General features: G+C 45.3%; 1 protein-coding gene across 1 annotated transcript in view; it reads right to left on the bottom strand.

Annotated features, from left to right (window-relative positions):
• Positions 1–3261: 3261 nt before the first annotated feature.
• tspan31 (tetraspanin 31) overlaps positions 3262–21942 on the bottom strand; it is a 30634-nt gene continuing 11953 nt past the window's right edge. Inside the window, exons 4-6 of the mRNA XM_060937588.1 lie at positions 20970–21110; positions 14807–14917; positions 3262–5077 (exon numbers count right to left, since the gene is read on the bottom strand). Coding sequence (XP_060793571.1) covers positions 5003–5077; positions 14807–14917; positions 20970–21110 — 327 coding nt within the window. The 3' untranslated portion in view covers positions 3262–5002. The remainder of the gene's footprint in view (positions 5078–14806; positions 14918–20969; positions 21111–21942) is intronic.

The following is a 21942-nucleotide window of genomic DNA, read 5'->3' as shown; positions in this document are numbered from 1 at the left end:
AACATCCAATCGCTTTCTATGTACAAGGATGTTTGTTTGAATGTATGTAAGCACCAGGTGCTGGGGTAAACATAACCTTTGTCTTCGTTAAGCTTATTTTCAATCCAAACGTGTCGCATGGAGAAGAAAAAAGATCTATTATTAGCCTGGCTAAAAGCCCAATCACAGTACAGAGGAAGGGAATCCAGTTTCCAGGTACATCCATGCTCTGTATACCCAGGAGCCTTATTGCAAACATTGGTTTACTGTACTTAATCTACAATGGAGCATGACAGAAGGAACAGTAAGTCACTTCTAGATGAACTGTACTCACAGTACATAGATTTTGTGTCTAGTGAAGAATACACAGCTGAAAAGGTTAAATAACATGCACCAGATCTTTCTTGGGACATCCTGATTTGATCCGACAGCAACCTACACTTGCTATTGACCATGTCCTGTTTTAAAGTTGATGTTGGATCGCTCCAGGACTTGGCATCCTGCTTTTTACCCATTTCCCAGGAAGGGCTGTGTATTATTATAGAGAAATAATCAACAACAGGGTGACATGCTCCAGCCCAACCTGAAGCAGAGTTACTGTTAACATCTCAAATTTGATTTTTCTTCCTATAACTACATGCCCCAAAGGGTTTTTCTTCTTTCAACACAGTAATTTGCTGTGGACCATTTGTGAAACTAGTTCCTCTTAAACATCACATCAATAATTAGGTCCTCTCGTAAATCTGATTATCCCAAGTGTCTGCAGCATACAACTCTCTGTACATGCTGGTACTCTTAAACGCTAACTTATTAGAATGAGCACATTAACATAAACCTGTGGTTTGAATTACAGGTGGAATGACTGTTATAGGAATTAACACCTGCAAACCAATCAGATTGGAGAATTCAACAGCGTTGTGGTGGAATTTAGAATAATAAATGATTACATCACGAGTGCAAATATATAAAAACAACCTGATATGAAAACTTTAAAATGAGTCACATCAGGAGAGAGTTGGTATGGCAAATTTATTTGAAATACTCTGAGTTTGTTGACGAATATCACTGTTCATTGGTTGGGCCAAGCACAGGAAGGAAGGAGGGAGGGAGAGAGGAAGGAAGGAAGCAAGGGGGGGATAGAGGAAGGAGGTAAGGAGAGAGATAGAGAGAAAGGAGGAAGGGAACAGAGGAAGAAGGCAAGGGGGGGACAGAGGAAGGAGAGAGGACGGAAGGATGCAAGGGGGACAGAGGAAGGAGAGAGGACGGAAGGAGGCAGGGGGGGGACAGAGGAAGGAGAGAGGACGGAAGGAGGCAGGGGGGGACAGAGGAAGGAGAGAGGACGGAAGGAGGCAGGGGGGACAGAGGAAGGAGAGAGGACGGAAGGAGGCAGGGGGGACAGAGGAAGGAGAGAGGACGGAAGGAGGCGGGGGGGACAGAGGAAGGAGAGAGGACGGAAGGAGGCGGGGGGACAGAGGAAGGAGAGAGGACGGAAGGAGGCAGGGGGGGACAGAGGAAGGAGAGAGGACGGAAGGAGGCAGGGGGGGACAGAGGAAGGAGAGAGGACAGAAGGAGACAAGGAGGGACAGAGGAAGGAGAGGACAGAGGAAGGAGAGAGAAAGAAAGGAGGCAAGGGGGGAGAGAGGAAGGAGAGAGAAAGAAAGGAGGCAAGGGGGGGACAGAGGAAGGAGAGAGAAAGGAAGGAGGCAAGGGGGGGCAGAGGAAGGAGAGAGAAAGAAAGGAGGCAAGGGGGGGACAGAGGAAGGAGAGAGAAAGAAAGGAGGCAAGGGGGGACAGAGGAAGGAGAGAGAAAGAAACGAGGCAAGGGGGGACAGAGGAAGGAGAGAGGACGGAAGGAGGCAGGGGGGACAGAGGAAGGAGAGAGAAAGAAAGGAGGCAAGGGGGGACAGAGGAAGGAGAGAGGACGGAAGGAGGCAAGGGGGGGACAGAGGAAGGAGAGAGGACGGAAGGAGGCAAGGGGGGGACAGAGGAAGGAGAGAGGACGGAAGGAGGCAAGGGGGGGACAGAGGAAGGAGAGAGGACGGAAGGAGGCAAGGGGGGGACAGAGGAAGGAGAGAGGACGGAAGGAGGCAGGGGGGGACAGAGGAAGGAGAGAGAAAGGAAGGAGGCAAGAGGGGACATAGGACGGAGAGAGAAAGGAAGGAGGCAAAGGGGGACAGAGGAAGGAGAGAGAAAGGAAGGAGGCAAAGGGGGACAGAGGAAGGAGAGAGAAAGGAAGGAGGCAAAGGGGGGGACAGAGGAAGGAGAGAGAAAGAAAGGAGGCAAGGGGGGACAGAGGAAGCAGAAAAAAAGGAGGCAAGGGGGGACAGAGGAAGGAGAGAGAAAGGAAGGAGGCAAGGGGGGGACAGAGGAAGGAGAGAGAAAGGAAGGAGGCAAAGGGGGACAGAGGAAGGAGAGAGAAAGGAAGGAGGCAAAGGGGGGGACAGAGGAAGGAGAGAGAAAGAAAGGAGGCAAGGGGGGACAGAGGAAGGAGAGAGAAAGAAAGAAGAAAAGGGGGGACAGAGGAAGGAGAGAGAAAGAAAGGAGGCAAGGGGGGACAGAGGAAGGAGAGAGAAAGGAAGGAGGCAAGGGGGGACAGAGGAAGGAGAAAGGAAGGAGGCAAGGGGGGACAGAGGAAGGAGAGAGAAAGGAAGGAGGCAAGGGGGGACAGAGGAAGGAGAGAGAAAGGAAGGAGGCAAGGGGGGACAGAGGAAGGAGAGAGAAAGAAAGGAGGCAAGGGGGGACAGAGGAAGGAGAGAGAAAGAAAGGAGGCAAGGGGGGACAGAGGAAGGAGAGAGAAAGGAAGGAGGCAAGGGGGGGGACAGAGGAAGGAGAGAGAAAGGAAGGAGGCAAGGGGGGGACAGAGGAAGGAGAGAGAAAGAAAGGAGGCAAGGGGGGACAGAGGAAGGAGAGAGAAAGAAAGGAGGCAAGGGGGGGACAGAGGAAGGAGAGAAAGAAAGGAGGCAAGGGGGGGACAGAGGAAGGAGAGAGAAAGAAAGGAGGCAAGGGGGGACAGAGGAAGGAGAGAGAAAGAAAGGAGGCAAGGGGGGACAGAGGAAGGAGAGAGAAAGAAAGGAGGCAAGGGGGGACAGAGGAAGGAGAGAGAAAGAAAGGAGGCAAGGGGGGACAGAGGAAGGAGAGAGAAAGGAGGCAAGGAGAGAGAAAGGAGGCGGGGGGACAGAGGAAGGAGGGAAGTAAGGGAGAGAGGAAGGGAGAGGAGAGAGACTTCAATCCTACTTGATTAAAGTTCTTCCTTTAAAATGAAGCACGTGGCAGTTTTCAGAATTTTGCTCCAACATGATTTAATTGGAAAAGAAAAAAGATCAGGTTCAAAAATACAAGGAACATCCAGGAAAAAGAGCTGCAGTTGCATACAGAGTTGTGAGATTAATGAGAGAAAACATGACCTGCTCATGTAAAGGCAATAAATTAAATAAACGACAGAAATGTCCACAGGGAACATTCGGGATATTTTGGCAAAACAGCCACAATACTAGTACTCTAATATTTTTTTAGCACATATACACAATAATATTAATAAGCAATGTGAAAATTCAGTGCATTCTAGTGATCAGAAACGAAAGGAGACTTAAAGAGGAGATTCGAAACACAGTGATGTTCACATGCTCCAGAAATTACACCCTGGACTGAATCAGTATGGAAAAAGAGTTAAGACTGAAGGTGTGAAGAATCATTTCTAAACAGAAAACTAGCAAAGAGAAAGTAAGTTATAATTATTATTTAGAACACAATACACACAAATAACTTACATTTAATCAAACCTGAATGGCAATCTTAATACTTTTAAAAGGACAAATGGTGCCCCCCCCCCAAAAAAAAAGTAGATACAGTATGGCAAAAATAATCAAGCAGGACTCGGATGGCGGTGCCGCCCTCCATCGCCAACATGTCACTAATTAATATGCCACCTAGTGGCAGAGGCATAACAATGAAAAGCGAGAACCAACAAGAAATTTTTTTTTTCGAGAAATAACAGTAATAAAAGGTGTAAAACTTATGCTTACTTCACAAACAAATCTCACACAAAACATTTAAAAAAAAAAAAATTACACTCTTACATAACTCAAGAGGCGGCTGAGATGAGACACCTGGGTTAAACTGATAGCACTGGAAGAACTTTGCTCACGGGTTATAGCGCACAAAAACAAAAAACCCAAGCCTGTAATTCACCACATTACAAAAACACAATATGTGAGAGTAATACCAAGAAGCACGAGTGTGTTAAAGTTCCAGTGCGGGTTGTACCTCGATGAGAAGCAAATGAAATGTGTATATATGAGCAAAGCAACCCTTCACGGAGACGCGACACAACATCAGGGCTGCAGTCTGCTGGCTTCTGCGTGGCTCAGTTACACAACGTATTGAACTCAAATCCTAATTCCTCAGCTAGCACTCTGACGTCACACATCTGTAACAACAACAACAACAACTCGCATCAGCAAGAAACATCTCAAAGGAGTAGGAAGTAAAGACTGCCGTGGATCACAGATGTCACACCTTGAACGACTCGCGTAAAAATTTATGAACTACCTGCTTCACTGACACTAAAAGCCCACAATGGTAAAACTATACGGAGCACAACGTGGTTGGGCGGAGTACCGTGTGGTGCTGTAGTAATGGCTATGAGCATGCAGATAATCGGTGCTGAATCTCTATCCAGGACACTTTTTCCTCAAATCAAGGATGGGAGGGGTCATGATGTAGGTCGTACCGTAGGACTGCAGGTCGAGACAAAATACCAAACATCATCCTATCCTATCCCATCATTCATGAGACATCCAGCTGTTGCTCTTGTTACTGAAGAGAAAAATAACCAGAGAATTTTCTTTAAATGGGCTCTTTAGCTCTCGTTGGTGGAAAATCAGCGAGATGGTGTGGAGACAGCAGCAAGTCAGCGTTTAGTCTGAAGTCCGTGCTCAATGCCGGAGTGCCTCCGGGTGTGCAAAGGGAAGAGGAATTGCTCATCTACGCTGCTGCACTGTGGGGCAGAGAGGAGGCTGCGAGACTATAAGAATGCACTAGGGTTTGCCCGAGGGTCTTTCTGGTTCCTGTAGCGCATGGCCAGCCAAACTCCTAAAATCTGGAACAAAGAAAACACAAAAGGGTAATTCTTCAATAACAATGACATTCACAGCAAAACGTGGTAACTTTTTTTTTTTTAAAGTTGCAGTACTCAAGATAATGGTATCAAATTCCACACTGTATGGGGTATCTTTTGACCCTAAAAAAATTGCCTATGCGTTTTTACGTTTAACTCTGAACACAAAATATATTTTATGAGGAAAGAAAAGTCAGTAACAGAATTACGTCAGAAAAAAAAAAACTGAGCTTTCATTTCTTAAAGGAGAACTGAAGGCAAAATTTATCATCAAAATTCTATTATTTCGGTCATTTTATTAAATATAGGAATGCATTTCTGACAGCTATTTTGTCACTGCTATAGCAAGTTATGAGTGTTTGAAATATATATCAGTCCATAATTTTTATGGACAGAATTTCTAGGCGCAGCCAGGGGCCGGAGGGAGTCCTGTTTGGGAACCACAGGATTTCATCTCTGCTTTTTGCGGATGACGTTGTCCTGTTGGCTTCTTCAAACCAGGACCTTCAGGACGCACTGGGGCGGTTTGCAGTCGAGTGTGAAGCGTCTGGGATGGGAATCAGCACCTCCAAGTCCGAGGCCATGGTTCTTGACCGGAAAAGGGTGGCTTGCCCTCTCCAGGTTGGTGGAGAAGTCCTGCCTCAAGTGGAGGAGTTTAAGTATCTCGGAATCTTGTTCACGAGTGAGGGAAGGATGGAGCGCGAGATCGACAGGCGGATCGGTGCAGCCTCCGCAGTGATGCGGTCGCTTTACCGGTCCGTCGTGGTGAAGGAGCTGAGCCAAAAGGCGAAGCTCTCGATTTACCGGTCGATCTACGTTCCGACTCTCACCTATGGTCATGAGCTTTGGGTAATGACCGAAAGAACAAGATCGCGGATACAAGCGGCCGAAATGAGTTTCCTTCGCAGGGTGGCTGAGCGCTCCCTTAGAGATAGGGTGAGAAGCACAGTGACTCGGGGAAGAGCTCGGAGTAGAGCCGCTGCTCCTCCACATCGAGAGGAATCAGCTGATGTGGCTCGGGCATCTCTTTCAGATGCCTCCTGGACGCCTCCCTGGGGAGGTGTTCCAGGCATGTCCCCCCCGGGGAAGACCCAGGACACACTGGAGGGACTATGTCTCTCGGCTGGCCTGGGAACGCCTCGGTGTTCTTCCCGAGGAGCTGGCCGAGGTGTCTGGGGAGAGGGAAGTTTAGGCTTCCATGCTCAGACTGCTGCTTCCGCGACCCGGCTCCGGCTAAGCGGATGAAGATGAGATGAGATATCCGTCCATATGTCAAAGCAATGGCCGTAAACGAGATTCATCGAGACCTGTGCAAGACATCGTAGGACGGAAGTAAAACGTACAGCGGAAATCAAAGTGACTGACATCTGCCAACGTTGTCAAAAGAAGTGCGCGCCCTCTTTCGAACGCTGATGTAATCAAGCCGGAAGTTTTCCCTGTGTCCGAAATCGCTCCCTACTCACTATATAGTGTGGACGCCATTTTGTAGTGCTGTCTGAAACCTTAGTGAGGATTATGTGGCAAATGCGCTCAGTATAATATGCATTTATCACAAAAATACATGCATGTATTTATTATTTTGAAAACCCACCAGCCGCCTGATCCGGCACGTTTTAATTGTGCGACAGTAATGACGTAAATACCAGCACAATGGACTAGCTCTTATCTTGTCGCCTTTCCAACTCTTCTCTACTCCACATTGGTTCAAAGTCGTATGGAATAATCTCCATGTCACGTATGTGAGGGAGGCGGATGTATGTGCAGAAGTATACCAGTTTAATAAAGTGCAGAATCCAAAACGAGAATACAGGCAAAAGGGTCAGTCGAGGCGCAAACAGTACATCAAAGGCTAAGTGAGGACAAGAACGAGAAACAGGCACAAGCATCGTGAAACAGGAAATCAAGACAACGGGTAGAAAGGCTTGGTAATGCGTATCGTAATACTTCGCGACGCAAATGCATCAGCAGTCCTTAAACAGGCAAACTCATAGTTCCTTAATTGAGCTCAGGTGTGCCTTGTTCACGGCGCGCGCGCTGGAGTCCACTCGCCACGCGCAGCCTGAGGTACGCCTTCAGGTGCACGCGCCACAGCACTGACACTCCCTCACTGATGAAGCCGGCAAATCTCAAAATTAATCTAAATTGGAATGATCTGGCCGCTGTGTGAACAGTTTTCAAAATGGCTTCACGTTTGAAGTCTCGCGAAGATCGCACCGATAAGCAACGCCTGCCGCGGACCAAATGAACTACATTCAACATGGCTAAAAACCGAAAAGGCTGATAAAGTGTAATATAATATGCCAATAAGTCATGATATAAGGTTAATAAAAGCAAAAATGTAATTGAATAACACGTTAATTAAGAAATAAAGCAAGTTTTAAAATGACTTCAGTTCCCCTTTAACATTCAGACCAAGATTTCTCTGAAGCAACATTGCTATAATTGGGGTCAAGATTTTTAAACGTGGTTTTCAATTCATTTTGCCTTGGATTCCATAATTCAGCAATATCACTGAGCTGACAAGTTAAGGCAATCTTAATACCTTCATAATTCTGTCCTCTCTGCTGAAGAACTGCCCATCATACGTCTTTAAAGCTAGACTGCCTTTCAGTTTTTCAAGTGTAGGTCATAAAAAGAATCCCCCCCCCCGACACCCAATTATTAGTTTTGTTTAGTAGACTGAAAACAACTGAATTCGAATCACAGACTTAAAATTTTATTAGGGTTTTTTTTTATAGAACAAATTAATGAATTGAGGGTCACATGGCCCTAAATTGTCTGCTACTTTTTCCTGCTTCACCATGACCCAATTCAAGATACTATGTCATGCATCAGGTGGTGGGCTTTCCCCGTTCGCACAAGGCATTGTGGGATACAAATTTAAAACAGGACAGAAAAATGGTGAACGCGAGTGTGTGAATGAAATGTGAAAGACCGACTACGGTAACGGAAAGTGAGATGTTATTTTGCGAAGGAAAGGAAACGCAGGACCAAACTAATAAATATCGGCGGTCGGCGAGCACCTCGGTGTGATCAGCTGTTCGTTTAGCGACAGAATGATGTAACTGTCAGTGCGCGCTCAAAGGATGTCAGTAATGCAACACTGTGGATGCCAGCTGCTGGAAAACCCAAAAGAAGGCAAACCTGCGCATGCGCACACGAACTTCCTGTCTGCGCGAAGCGAGTAATTTCATGCACATTATTTGCTTTAATCCCTTCAAATTAAATAACTTCCCAACCACAGAATGGCCTGGTTTTTTTTGAGAGATATTACAGAAGGGCGGCACGGTGGTGTAGTGGTTAGCGCTGTCGCCTCACAGCAAGAAGGTCCTGGGTTCGAGCCCCGTGGCCGGCGAGGGCCTTTCTGTGCGGAGTTTGCATGTTCTCCCCGTGTCCGCGTGGGTTTCCTCCGGGTGCGCCGGTTTCCCCCACAGTCCAAAGACATGCAGGTTAGGTTAACTGGTGACTCTAAATTGACCGTAGGTGTGAATGTGAGTGTGAATGGTTGTCTGTGTCTATGTGTCAGCCCTGTGATGACCTGGCGACTTGTCCAGGGTGTACCCTGCCTTTCGCCCGTAGTCAGCTGGGATAGGCTCCAGCTTGCCTGCGACCCTGTAGGACAGGATAAAGCGGCTAGAGATAATGAGATGAGAAAGGCCGTCTAGCTTTAAATGAAAAATACATAAAAGCACAGATTCACGGTTTCTTAAGTCGCACAATGCGGAGCTTTAGGGTGCTTTCACTTGTTTTGTTAAATTATGATGCGTTTTGTCTCGTTGCAGCTCTTTAAGCAGGTGAGAACACCGCAAATCACACTTGAGATTAAAACCACTGATCTATGAGAATCTGAAGAGTCCGATGTGATCTCGCTTCAGTTTCAAACAAACTCTAGTGTGTTTCAGGTCCAGTGAGAAACCAAACCAAAAGTTGTGTATTTAGGTTGTAGTGTGTTTTCTAGATGCATAAAACTAAACCAAAAAGTGTAGTGATTCTACATGTACTTGGCAAAGGTTTATTGACTTTTTCAACTCTGAGCATTTCTGACCAACAACTCAAAAGCATTCTGAACATGTTTTAGGCCTTGACGTACCTCACAAAAAAAAGTTTCCCCCATTTTATGGGAGAAAGCAAAGCAAAGCAAATAGAGAAAAAAAAAAAATCTCCCAATATTCTGGCAGCTATTTAAAAAAAAAAAACAAAAAAAAAAACTGGTAGAAACCTACAGAAGTAGGGCACCTAAATCTCACCCATCAAAACAAACAAACAAACAAACAAACAAACAAACAAACAAACAAACAAACAAACTCCTTCTGCACTAACGTTCAAATGTTACAGTGTCAGTTTTAGGGGTGTAGCGTTTGAGAAAATGTTCAACAGAGAGAGGGGATAGAGCTGTTTGGATTCTGAGCTTCAAACTATCAGATGGACACCTCAGTTGCCCCTTTTCCACCAAAGCAGTTCCAGGGCTGGTTCGGGGCCAGTGCTTAGTTTGGAACCGGGTTTTCTGTTTCCACTGACAAAGAACTGGCTCTGGGGCCAGAAAAACCGGTTCCAGGCTAGCACCAACTCTCTGCTGGGCCACAGGAAAGAACCGCTTACGTCAGCGGGGGGGCGGAGTTGTTAAGACCAACAACAATAAGACCGTGAAAGATCGCCATTTTTAAGCGACAAGAAGCAGCAGCTGTACAAACGTGAAGTCAGCCATTATTATTATTGTTGTTGCTGCTGCTTCTTCTTCCGTGTTGTTTTTGCTTCGATATTTGCGCCAAGGTTTATGCAAACGTAGCGACGTAACTGACGTATACAGCGACGTAATGGCGTGGCTTCCCTTAGCACCACGAGCTATGGAAAAGCAAACTGGTTCTCAGCTGGCTTGCAAGTTGAACGAGTTGTGAACCAGCACCAGCACCGGCCCCGAACCAGCCCTGGAACTGATTTGGTGGAAAAGGGCAAGACTGGACTGAGCTGAACAGAATCTAGCACTTAGGACTGCAGGATAAAATACATCAGCACTCTAAAGTGTGTGTGTGAGACCAGTACTGCTTGATTTTGGGCCGTCTGGCTCACAGCTCCAGCAGGAGGTTCAGTCAGATGCTATTCAGGGAGTCTGTGGCTATTTCAGGATTATCCAAACACAAATTAAGGAGCTCTTGCTCTTTAGGTTTCAGCTGTGCTCCACACTCAAAGGGAAGAGAGCGGGTTTCATTTCTGCATGATAAACATCACGTTAAAATTCTATAATATGCCTATAAATCTGCATATGAATGTCTGTCCACAGATTGGACCATGAGGCAGCAAAAGGTTAAAACATTCACATATTGAACAGATGGCCATTACGCCATCGGGACTTGATGGCTCATCATCAGCTCTACTCCTAATTTTATCTGTGAGAGAAACTGATCAGATTAGTGTAGAATAGTAACGTTCACAGACGCTGTGTGCTCTCTTACAGCTCCACGTTTTCACAGATGTGAACTCCACTGCTGATCAAACCAGCCTTCTGTTTTACTCTTTAATTTACAAATCAAAGAAAAGTTGTTGTATTGAAAAAAGGGCGACTGCTGCTGGAATGCTCTGTTCTGATTGGTCAGAAGGTGAGGATTCATTTTCTCTAATGGCAGCTCCAAGAATAATTTACATATTCAAAACACTGGGCAGGGACTTGTATAGCGGACGCTCCACACAGAGTTTAAAAAAAGGGGGGGGGGGGGGGGGGAGTTCCTCTGGAAGGAAATGTTTATTTAGCATTTACCGAAGGAGTCTCCAGTGTTAACACTTTTACAAAGTCAGAAGAACTTAAAAGTAAATGGCCTTTCGATTTTCATAAAACCGGTGAAATTAAGTTCCCTCTGAAATTGTCATTGCGATATACGTTCATTTCTGTAACATCTAAAAAAAACCCAGGCCATTCTGTGGCTGGGAAGTTGTTTAATTTGAGGGGATTCGCTAGCAAATAATATGCATGAAAAATCGCTCGCTTCGCGCAGTCAAGCAGACAGAGAAAGTCCGTGTGCGCATGCGCAGGTTTACCTTTTGGTATTGTCGTCGTCTTCTTTTGGGTTTTCCAGCAGCTGGCATCCACAGTGTTGCATTACTGCCATCTACAGTAATGTCAGTACTGCCAGAGCTTTTTTTTTTTCTTTCTTTTTCAATTTATTTTATTTATTTATTTATTTAGTGTGCGCGTGTTTGTGTAGTTTGATGTTTGAGTGTTTTGTCCGCCGGTTGTGGTGTAGCTCCGGACCCAGTTTGGGCGTTGGTTCCCTCCAGGCCTTGGTTCGCCGTGGGTGATGCCTGCGCTCCCAGCTATGGACTGCAGTGAGCTCGTTGCTCATTTTACATCGTGGTTGTCCAGCGCTTTAACGCTTGGCGTGATGTTCCGAGCGATGTTGCTCGGTGGCGTCGCGGCAGCTGTGCAGGCGGTTTGGGACACACCAGTGCTCTGCGTGGCGGAGCTTCTCTGCTCGCTTTGTGGATCCACGGCGTGGTGTTCGAGCGATGTGGCTGACGGCGTCACGGCGGCGGTGCTGGAGATGTGGGACTCGTTTTCATGCGCCTTTTGGTGGGACTGTGGCTGCTACACCACTGGAATTACATCCTGACCCCTACTTGGTGGACTTTTTACTTTTATTTTTTATTATTTATTCATTTATTTTTTATTGTTTTTTTTTTCCTTGTCTATAATTGTAAAGCGTCCTTGGGTTTCTTGAAAGGCGTTATATAAATTTAACTTATTATTTATTATTATTATCATCATCATCATCATCTACAGGTTTACCTTTGACCGCGCACTGACAGTTACATCATTCTGTCACTAAACGAACAGCTGATCACACCGAGGTGCTCGCTGACCGCCGATATTTATTAGTTTGGTCCTGCGTTTCCTTTCCATCGCAAAATAACGTCTTTTCTTCTCACTTTCCGTTACTGTAGTCGGTCTTTCACGTTTCATTCGTGTCCTACATTTTTCTATCCTGTTTAAAATTTGTATCCCACAATGCCTTGCGCAAACAGGGAAAGTCCACCACGTGATGCATGACGTAGTATCTTGTAGCGCATCATGGTGACGCAAGAAATAATAGTGGAGAATTTAGGGCCATGTGGCTCTAAATTCATTAATTGTTCTACTAAAAAAAAAAAAACAATAAATTTGGAAGTCTATGATTCAAATTCAGTAGCTTTCGGTCCACTAAACAAAAATAATTGGGTGTCGGGGAAAATTCTTTTTATGACCTAAACCTGAAAAATCTGAAAGTCAGTCTACCTTTAAGCTGTATGTCTTCAGCATGGAGGGCTTGGTGGTTTTTCAGTAACATGAACAATTTTTTTCCTGACATTAATAAGCAATAAATAAATATAGATTAGATACACAGAGAGACTGGTGAGCGAACAACTGTTTATGACGCATTAAAACAACTAAAAAGGGACTAAGAAGCAAAATGCGTTCTATTATAATAATAATAATAATAATAATAATAATAATACTCATTATCTCTAGCCGCTTTATCCTGTTCTACAGGGTCGCAGGCAAGCTGGAGCCTATCCCAGCTGACTACGGGCGAAAGGCGGGGTACACCCTGGACAAGTCACCAGGTCATCACAGGGCCGACACATAGACACAGACAACCATTCACACTCACATTCACACCTACGGTCAATTTAGAGTCACCAGTTAACCTAACCTGCATGTCTTTGGACTGTGGGGGAAACCGGAGCACCCGGAGGAAACCCACGCGCACACGGGGAGAACATGCAAACTCCACATAGAAAGGCCCTCGCCGGCCACGGGGCTCGAACCCGGACCTTCTTGCTGTGAGGCGACAGCACTAACCACTACACCACCGTGCCGCCCTTAATAATAATAATAATAATAATAAACAACTTTACTGTGGTATAAGAGGAATAAAAAAAAACCATTTGTTCAAGGAAAATCATCATTTATTATTTTGATACAACAGCACACCCCTGTCGTGTTTTATTCCTTTTATGGTGTAATAACAGGCTTGAACCACTAGAGGTCAGAATGACGTATGAAAACCTCAAATATACTCAGAGCCGGTTCAGACCTCCATGGGGCCCTAGGCAAAATTCTGCTAAGGGGCCCTCTTAACTGAACCCCAAAATGTTCAACAGTCGCACCTGACACCCAGTGCTTCCACTCATCCCCCCTTTAAACATATTGCACTAGTGTCGCCACCTGTTGGTCCAACTCCAAATAAATACAGACCAAATCAAATTGAGCTAAATGTGTAACAAATTACTCACCATTAAAAATGTCCCTTTCTGCACTTTCTGGATGTAAAATCATCAATAATGACGTCATATGATAACACACATATTGCTTGTGTGTTCAGGACTACCCTCATGCTGCCTCAGAATGGCGTTGGTATTTGACCAGTCATTAACACCTATTATTTTGTGTTTTTTTGTGGAAAAGAGCTTACAGCAAAAACGATACACAGCGTTGTTTTTCACCGAGTATGAAAGCCAGCTCCTGGTAATCTTTTCACCATTTGACAGCCGTCTCTGTAATAATCCTGGATGGAACCCTCTTCTGGACTTGTCTTTGGGGTAAGAAAAATCTACTCCTGGCTTGAATGGACCTCTGCGCACTAACTCAGTCCGCATACAGTCCGTTAAGACTGGGGGCCGGTCTGCTGGATCATAGACTGTTGCTTTAGGGTCTGAGCTAGCTTCTGATGCTTGCTGTGCACACGTGGTTGTGTGAATAGTGGCTGAGGCTGCCTGTTCTTCCCCTGTGTCTGTACTTGACAACGGTGGCTGTACTGGACCTGTGCTGCTGCTTGTACTGGCTGAGGCAGCTGCATATGACACATCTGTGCTGGCTGAAGGTGGCTCATCTGTGCCTGTCCTATCTGGTTCTGTCCCTTCACTGGCTGAACTCTGTGCTGCTTGTTAGAAAGTTAAGCATAGCACCTGTAAAATATAAATAAGGCTACTATTAATTCAGCTCCATCAAATTGGCTGCACTTGTTTTACCTTCAGATACTGTACTTAAAATGTAGGTGATTTAGATTATTATTTAGCACCATTGTCATAATATTTCACGAGTTGTATTTATTCACTAATATATCTGCATCTATATTTGCCTGTGGGCTATCCAAGCAAACAAAATTCAATCTTAGTAAATATTTATCCATTACTTTCCATTTTGTATAAGTGCAGTTGTAACTACACTCAGAACGATTGATATAACGCTTAAATTGTAGAAGCCAGCAAGACGCACACGGAGACCGTCCGGAGTTCACCCAGGGCTCACCGCCCTGTTATGTAGGTCAAACACCGACTAGCCCCGTCCCTCCCACCCGGAGAGGAGAGTTACCTGACTGCTGTTCCCGCTGTTCATTTTCATGCAGTTTCTTTTTCCTTTTTTCACTCCCCGAGGGAGAACTCCGCTTCATCTTGTTAGGTTGATGCACATGCACTGGGAATCTGACGTGCGCGAGCAGCGCGACGGACGGTCACGTCATGGGTTTTTTTTTCCCCCCATGGGGCCTCTATGAGTTTGCGGGGCCCTACGCAACGTGCGTATTGGGTGAACCGGTACTGAATATACACCGACGTTGAAAATATCCAGGGTGGTCACATTTCCCATTTTAAAATTCACATTTCCATCTGTGTTTAGTTAAATAACTATGTACATAAAGTAAAAGACACACAAGAAATATGTGGTGTAGGACAACGACTGACCTCAGTGAAGCTGAAGAAGAGACCCACACCGCCCAGAATTCTCAGGGCCTCAGACGCATGCTGCAGCATTTTCTGACCACACATCGTGCAACTTTCAGTTCGTAAACAGGGCTGTTGAAGAAAGGAACATCGGAGCATCACTATTTCACAATTTCTTCAGAGTAAAATTGCCTCACACTGGTTACATTATGTGTGACTGAATGTGTTGTGTGCACAGCGTTTTCACTACGCAAATTTGAGCTGGCTGGGGGGGGGGGGGGGGGGGGGGGGCCTTTTGACGAGAGACATGCAGAATGCAGGAAGGGGTGGGACCAGAAATGTTCTCACAGGAAATTTCAAAATCGACCAAGGAAGATTCAGGGACCAAGCAAAAATCACACTAATGACAAACACATGAAACTAAACACACAAAGGATCCTGTTTTTGGTTTATAACGGAGACAAGTGCTACACTGAAAAGCAAAACCTTGAATGAAAAACAAAATCAGCGGAGGACAGGGCCCCCCTGCCAATGTGATTGCTTTTCATCCTGTATTAAAGCATGGAACCCTGTCCAAAGAAACACTACATACATATGAGGATCAGCCCTTGTAGTCCGGCTGTTAAGCAACCCCCCCCCCGCAAAAAAAACAAACATAGCATTGTTTGTTTTGTGATAGAAGCATGAAATTTGGTGCACTAGCTCAACTTGATGTAATAAGTCTAGATACGGGGGTATCTGATTGACTGTGGTTGTAAGAAAGGGTGTTCAGGTCGATGTAAATATGTGAAGGCTAATCTTCAGTGTACAGCGTTATGCTTCTGTGGCGAGGATTGTAATCAGTAATGACGAGAGGTATTTTTTCAATATTTTGATAATCACATGATCATATGACGGCGGCACGGTGGTGTAGTGGTTAGTGCTGTCGCCTCACAGCAAGAAGGTCCGGGTTCGAGCCCCGTGGCCGGCGAGGGCCTTTCTGTGCGGAGTTTGCATGTTCTCCCCGTGTCCGCGTGGGTTTCCTCCGGGTGCTCCGGTTTCCCCCACAGTCCAAAGACATGCAGGTTAGGTTAACTGGTGACTCTAAATTGAGCGTAGGTGTGAATGTGAGTGTGAATGGTTGTCTGTGTCTATGTGTCAGCCCTGTGATGACCTGGCGACTTGTCCAGGGTGTACCCCGCCTTTCGCCTGTAGTCAGCTGGGATAGGCTCCAGCTTGCCTGCGACCCTGTAGAAGGATAAAGCGGCTAGAGATAATGAGATGAGATGATCATATGACCTCAAGTTGGGGAGTCTAAGTATCTCGGGGTCTTGTTCATGAGTGAGGGTGGGGGGAGAGCAGGAGTTGGACAGACAGATCGGGGCAGCGTCAGCAGTGATGTGGACGCTAAACCGGTCTGTTGTGGTAAAGAGAGAGCTGAGCCAAAAGGCAAAACGCTCAATTTACTGGTCCATCTACGCTCCCACCCTCACCTGTGGTCGCGAGCTGTGGGTAGTGACCGAAAGAATGAGATACGAGCGGTCGAAATGAGTTTTCTCTGCAGGGTGGCTGGGCTCTCCCTTAGAGACAGGGTGAGAAGCTCGGTCATTCGGGAGATTGCCCGAGTAGAACCGCTGCTCCTCCACATCGAAAGGAGTCAGTTGAGGTGGTTCGGGGACCTTGTTAGGACGCCTCCCAGGGGAGGTTTTCTGGGCGCGCCCCACCGGGAGGAGACCCCGGGGCAGACCCAGGACATGCTGGAGAGATTACATCTCTCGGCCAGCCTGGGAACGCCTTGGTATTCCCCCGGAAGAGCTGGTGGAGGTGGCCGGGGAGAGGGAAGTCTGGGCTGCTCTGCTTAGGCTGCTACCCCCGCGACCCGGATAAGCGGCAGAAAATGGATGGATGATCATATGAATCCATATTAACAGCTAAAACTTTGAACTGCAAAAATGCTCTTCTGGCAGCCTTTTTATTTACTTAATACTTTATCCCTATGTCATGTGACTTGACTAATCACATGATATCTTTGAGAACAAGAAATTCTCTGTGAGGGAGACATTCAAATCAATGGGTCATTTTTTGTAAGCAATCTTATAAAAAAAAACCTCAAAAACAAAAGAAAAAAAATTAATTTAGCCTCGTTTTCATGTTGGGCTGATTTTGCACATGCGTATTACCAGGGTTTAGAAGCTGAATTTGAAAAAAAAATGCCCCCATAGCTAGAAAAAAAAAAACAAAACATTATATACATTTCTTTTCTAGCTATGGGAGCATTTTTCCAAACTCAAATTTTTTCAAAGTCGGGCTGTTAAGGTGAGAAATTGTTCACTTTGTGATAGAAGCATGAAATTTGGTACACTAGCTGATTTCTCACCTTAACAGCCCGACTCTTGGAGGATTATAAAATACATACAAAGAATTTTATAACCCTTGAAAATACATTTTTCATGTCATGCAGACATCCACATTTTTAGACTCCATTCATCTACACCCCAGGTCTTTGATTCTTACAGCCAGAGCAGGAATTTCACGAGGGCCATGGCCCTCGTGCCCTCTCAATTTCGCCTTGTGCCCTTGGGAAAAAAAAACAAAACAAACATTTGCCGTAAGGACACAGTGGCCTTGCGGTTTTGCAGTCTGCCTCGTGACTGCCAATAGGCTTTAACATCACCTGCATCTATTGAGAAAAAAAAATACGTCTTTTGATGACATTCTGGATTCTTATTGGGCAACTCATCAGTGGTGGATCGGACTCGAGCCTGGCATGAACTGCTCCGACGTGCTATAATGACACCAATCTATCACCAGCCAACCAGGAGACTTAAACGCATCCCCCGCCCACTTGTGTCCGCGTCTGAGATGTTGAATTTTCACAGAAGGAGGGAAGAAGTTGACTGAGGTAAGACTGTGTGATAAATTAACGAACGAATAAGAGAGGAATTTCAACATATAGGGCTTAAGTTTGTTACCGTTAAATAAGCATTGCTTGTACAGTAACGTTATGTCATTACAACATTGACCCACTTTTAGGTGGGGTTTACATTAGACCGTATCAGCGGATCATCAGATTAACGTTTTTAAAAACGATTAGCGTGCACACAGCAACGCCAATACACGGATACGCTAATCACATGATCAGCACGCAAGTTGAAATGTGTCAGTGCGGCTCATCGCTTCCTCCTCAGCGGCTGCGCTCCAAATCACTCCGCCCTGAACAGCGAGTGCCCTCTGGAGGGTGCGCACTCCGGCCCTGCGCAGCTCACAGAGCGTGCGAGTGTAGTGCACGAGCAGTGATTCGGGACTGAGCCGCTGTGTGCAAGTCACTTACCACTCGCAAGTGGAAGGATGGCAAGCCTAAAGACAATCATAACTACACAATGGGCAGTATTTGCATCAGTATTTGCAGTATTTTCATACTTTTATACTCTTTAATGAAAGGTGATACAAGGCGGAAGTCCGCGCCGTTTTTCAGCAGTCGCGTCACATGACCAACGCCAGCGAATCAGGAAGGTGGATGTCACAGTGACGTTGTCCAATGACGACGCCAGCTAGAGCTCAGCACAGCGTATCTGCGTATTCTCAATGTTTACACAGCACCGGACCAGACACGAACTGGATTGAATACGTGGACCCTGGCGGATTCCCGTTTCCCGGCGTTTTAATGTAAACGGACAGTGCATCCGAGAAGAAAACGAGACAGATACGGTCTAATGTAAACTTGGCCTTAACGTGCCAAGTACCGACTGCAGCCGATAACAAATGCTAATTAGCTTGCTGTCAAAAGTGCAAAGACCTTAAATTGCTCTGTGTAAATTAGAAAACGGCGTAACTTCCTCTGGAGCCATCAACGGACAAGCACAGACTTGTCTTGAGTTTTGAGCCAATCACAACAGGGCAGCACTGTGGCCTGAGGTAAAACAGGAGAGTTTAAGTTTGTTTAAATTACAAAAATGAGTATGCCCAATGACTGTCTCATATACTCGTACTGTTTAAGTAATGCAATAAAACTAATCTTTAAAAGTGGTATTTACTCAAACTGTTTGCATAGAATGAACTTTCGGGTTAAGAGTGTAATAGTGTTGCAGTGTTCTGCAAATTTGCAATTTAATATTTCAGATCTTGAGACAGGCGGCACGGTGGTGTAGTGGTTAGTGCTGTCGCCTCACAGCAAGAAGGTCCGGGTTCGAGCCCCGTGGCCGGCGAGGGCCTTTCTGTGTGGAGTTTGCATGTTCTCACCATGTCCGCGTGGGTTTCCTCCGGGTGCTCCGGTTTCCCCCACAGTCCAAAGACATGCAGGTTAGGTTAACTGGTGACTCTAAATTGAGCGTAGGTGTGAATGTGAGTGTGAATGGTTGTCTGTGTCTATGTGTCAGCCCTGTGATGACCTGGCGACTTGTCCAGGGTGTACCCCGCCTTTCGCCCGTAGTCAGCTGGGATAGGCTCCAGCTTGCCTGCGACCCTGTAGAAGGATAAAGCGGCTAGAGATAATGAGATGAGATGCCGAGATGAGATGAACTTTAACCGCGCACGTGTGTGTGTGTGTGTGTGTGTGTGTGTGTATATATATATATATATATATATATATATATATATATATATATATTTTAATTAGTGCTGTCAAGCGATTAAAATATTTAATCGCGATTAATGTGGCGACTGTCATAGTTAACTCGCGATTAATCGCAATTTAATCGCACATTTTTGTCACATGAAAAACCATCGTAATTCTCTTATCAGCATAAAAAAGTGAATGGGCTTGCTCACCGTTCGAACTACGGGGGTACTCGGGGGATCCGAGATCCCCTGAAACAGACATGAGATCCCTTGAAAACATGATTTGGGAAATGTTGGGGGGTCTCTAAAATATTGGCAAAATGATGTTTATTGACATAGCAATCGTGTGTAACGGGAAGCATTTGCATTCCCGAAGTGAGCGCGCGATGGAGAGCCGCGCTCTGAGACAAGCGCAAGCACCCCCCCAAGGGAAAATAAGGGACCCCCCCGAAAATATCGGCATAGTTCGAACACTGGTTGTACCAATGTTTTTTTTTTTTTTTATTGCAGAGCATAACACGTCTTGTCACAGCCACTGCAAAGTGGGGCTGGAGCCGCCGATGGGAAAACGAAACCTACCGTAAGCCGAGCACCGTGGCTCTTCGGGGGAGGCCAGAGGACTCTGGCTGTGCGGGGCGTGGCATCATGTCACACAGCGTTAATCTCGCGATAAAAAAAAATTAATTATCGCCGTTAAAATTGAGTCAAGTTAACGCGTTAATAACGCAACATTTTTGACAGCACTAATATATATATATATATATATATATATATATATATATATATATACACATACATACACACACACACGAGTGTTGTCTACGTCTACTTCATATCTAGAGTGTTTATACTGTTTATATTATCTGTGAGCATTTAGTCTGTGTGTAGTTCTTATCTAGTGTTTACACTGTTTATATTGTCAGTGTTTAGTCTGTTGTTTTATCTAGTGTTTATACTGTTTATTTATACTGTTTATATTGTTTGAGTGTTTAATCTATGTCTAGTTCCTATCTAGAGTGTTTATACTGTTTATATTGTTTGTTTTTTTCAATTACTCTATTTTTATTTATTGCATTGCCTGTTTGCACCGTGGGTCAGAGAGGACTGAAATTTCATCTGTGCTGTATGTCGAGCATGTATAGCATATTTGACAATAAAGTTGACTTGACGGATTGATAAGTTTAGATGTGTTCAATATTTTATTTTATTTTTTTTTAAAGATTTTTTTTTGGCTTTTTCACCTTTATTGGATAGGACAGTGTAGAGACAGAAAATGAGCAGGAGAGAGAGACGGGGAGGGATCGGGAAATGACCTCGGGTCGGAATCGAACCCGCGTCCCCGGATTTACGGTATGAAGCCTTATCCGCCTGAGCCACGACGCCCCGTGTTCAATATTTTCTTATCTTCAGACATAGTGTAGGAGGAGATGTTTCTTTACCTGCTTGATAGTTTCGACTGAGACTCCAATCTTCCTCAGAAGAGTCATTAGTCCTTAAATTAAATTCATTACAGATGTGAACTTAAAATCATTGTTTTATTTTATGGCCTTGGTGCCCTGGCTTTTGGCCTTCGTGCCCTAAAATAATTGACAGCACAAAAGGCCAAGTGACCTTGCCCCTAAAATGACGAAATTCCAGGCCTGCTTACAGCATGACACAACTCCATATCCTCAAGGAACTGCTGGTGGTTTGCAGTGCTGTTGAACAGGCCGCAGCAGTTCAGGTTGTTCTGCACATCTTTCTTGGTCCCGTTGCCCGTCACTCTCCAAGCAGAAGTCAGCAACTTCTCCTGCAAAGCACCAACAACAGCACAAGTTCAACATTACGGAAACCGGCATCGTATTAATTCTACACTTGGAGAAATTTCACCGTTTCAACACCAGAGGTCCCAATCTGCACAATCCACAGGAGTTAAAACATACAGAGAACACGGTGGTCACATGATCACGCTCCTTTGTGGAAAATCAAAAGAGAATCCTCTGCACTAGTGAAGTGATCAAGCGCTCTGGATTGTGATAACCAACATGCATTTACAGGTTGTATGGTTACATAATCATGTGTGTTCAAAAAAAAAAAAAAAGCTCTTCAGTAGATTTCAAATGACACCAGCCCAGCACCGCTGCGATCTAAGATGCCCGAGAAAAGGGAGGAAGACAACGGGCAGTTTAACCGACTTTGGAGCTCTATTTCTGGTTTAAATGGTGCCTCAGACGCTGCTACACAGCTCATTGTATTTCAATCGATCATTTTCCTGTCAGAGACTTTGTTTATTCAATCAAGTTTTTAGGAGAATTTATAAGTTTATTTACAATATTAAACCTCTGTTTGTAGCAATATTTTAATGTATTTAGTTTTCTACAGACAAAATGTACACAGGGATGTGATTTGGGGCTGGTGAAATTATCTGAAAATTTTAGCCGGGGGTCTGGGGGCCATAGGCCCCCAGCTGGTCCAGGGCAACGCCCTGGTGGGGGGACACGGGGGGGCGAAGCCCCCCGAAGCTCCTGGGTTCTGGGTTTTTCTGACTTAAAAATTGTACTAAAATGGCAAGCAAACACACAAGAAAAAAAACTTGTCATGATTAACAAATTCAAGCCAATTTAATGGTCAACATGCAACTC

The sequence above is a fragment of the Neoarius graeffei genome, chromosome 13 (assembly GCF_027579695.1).
Source record: "Neoarius graeffei isolate fNeoGra1 chromosome 13, fNeoGra1.pri, whole genome shotgun sequence".
In the NCBI taxonomy this organism is placed as follows: domain Eukaryota; kingdom Metazoa; phylum Chordata; class Actinopteri; order Siluriformes; family Ariidae; genus Neoarius; species Neoarius graeffei.
The sequence above is the reverse complement of the archived record's forward strand: the minus strand, read 5'-3'. Positions and strand labels throughout refer to the sequence as shown.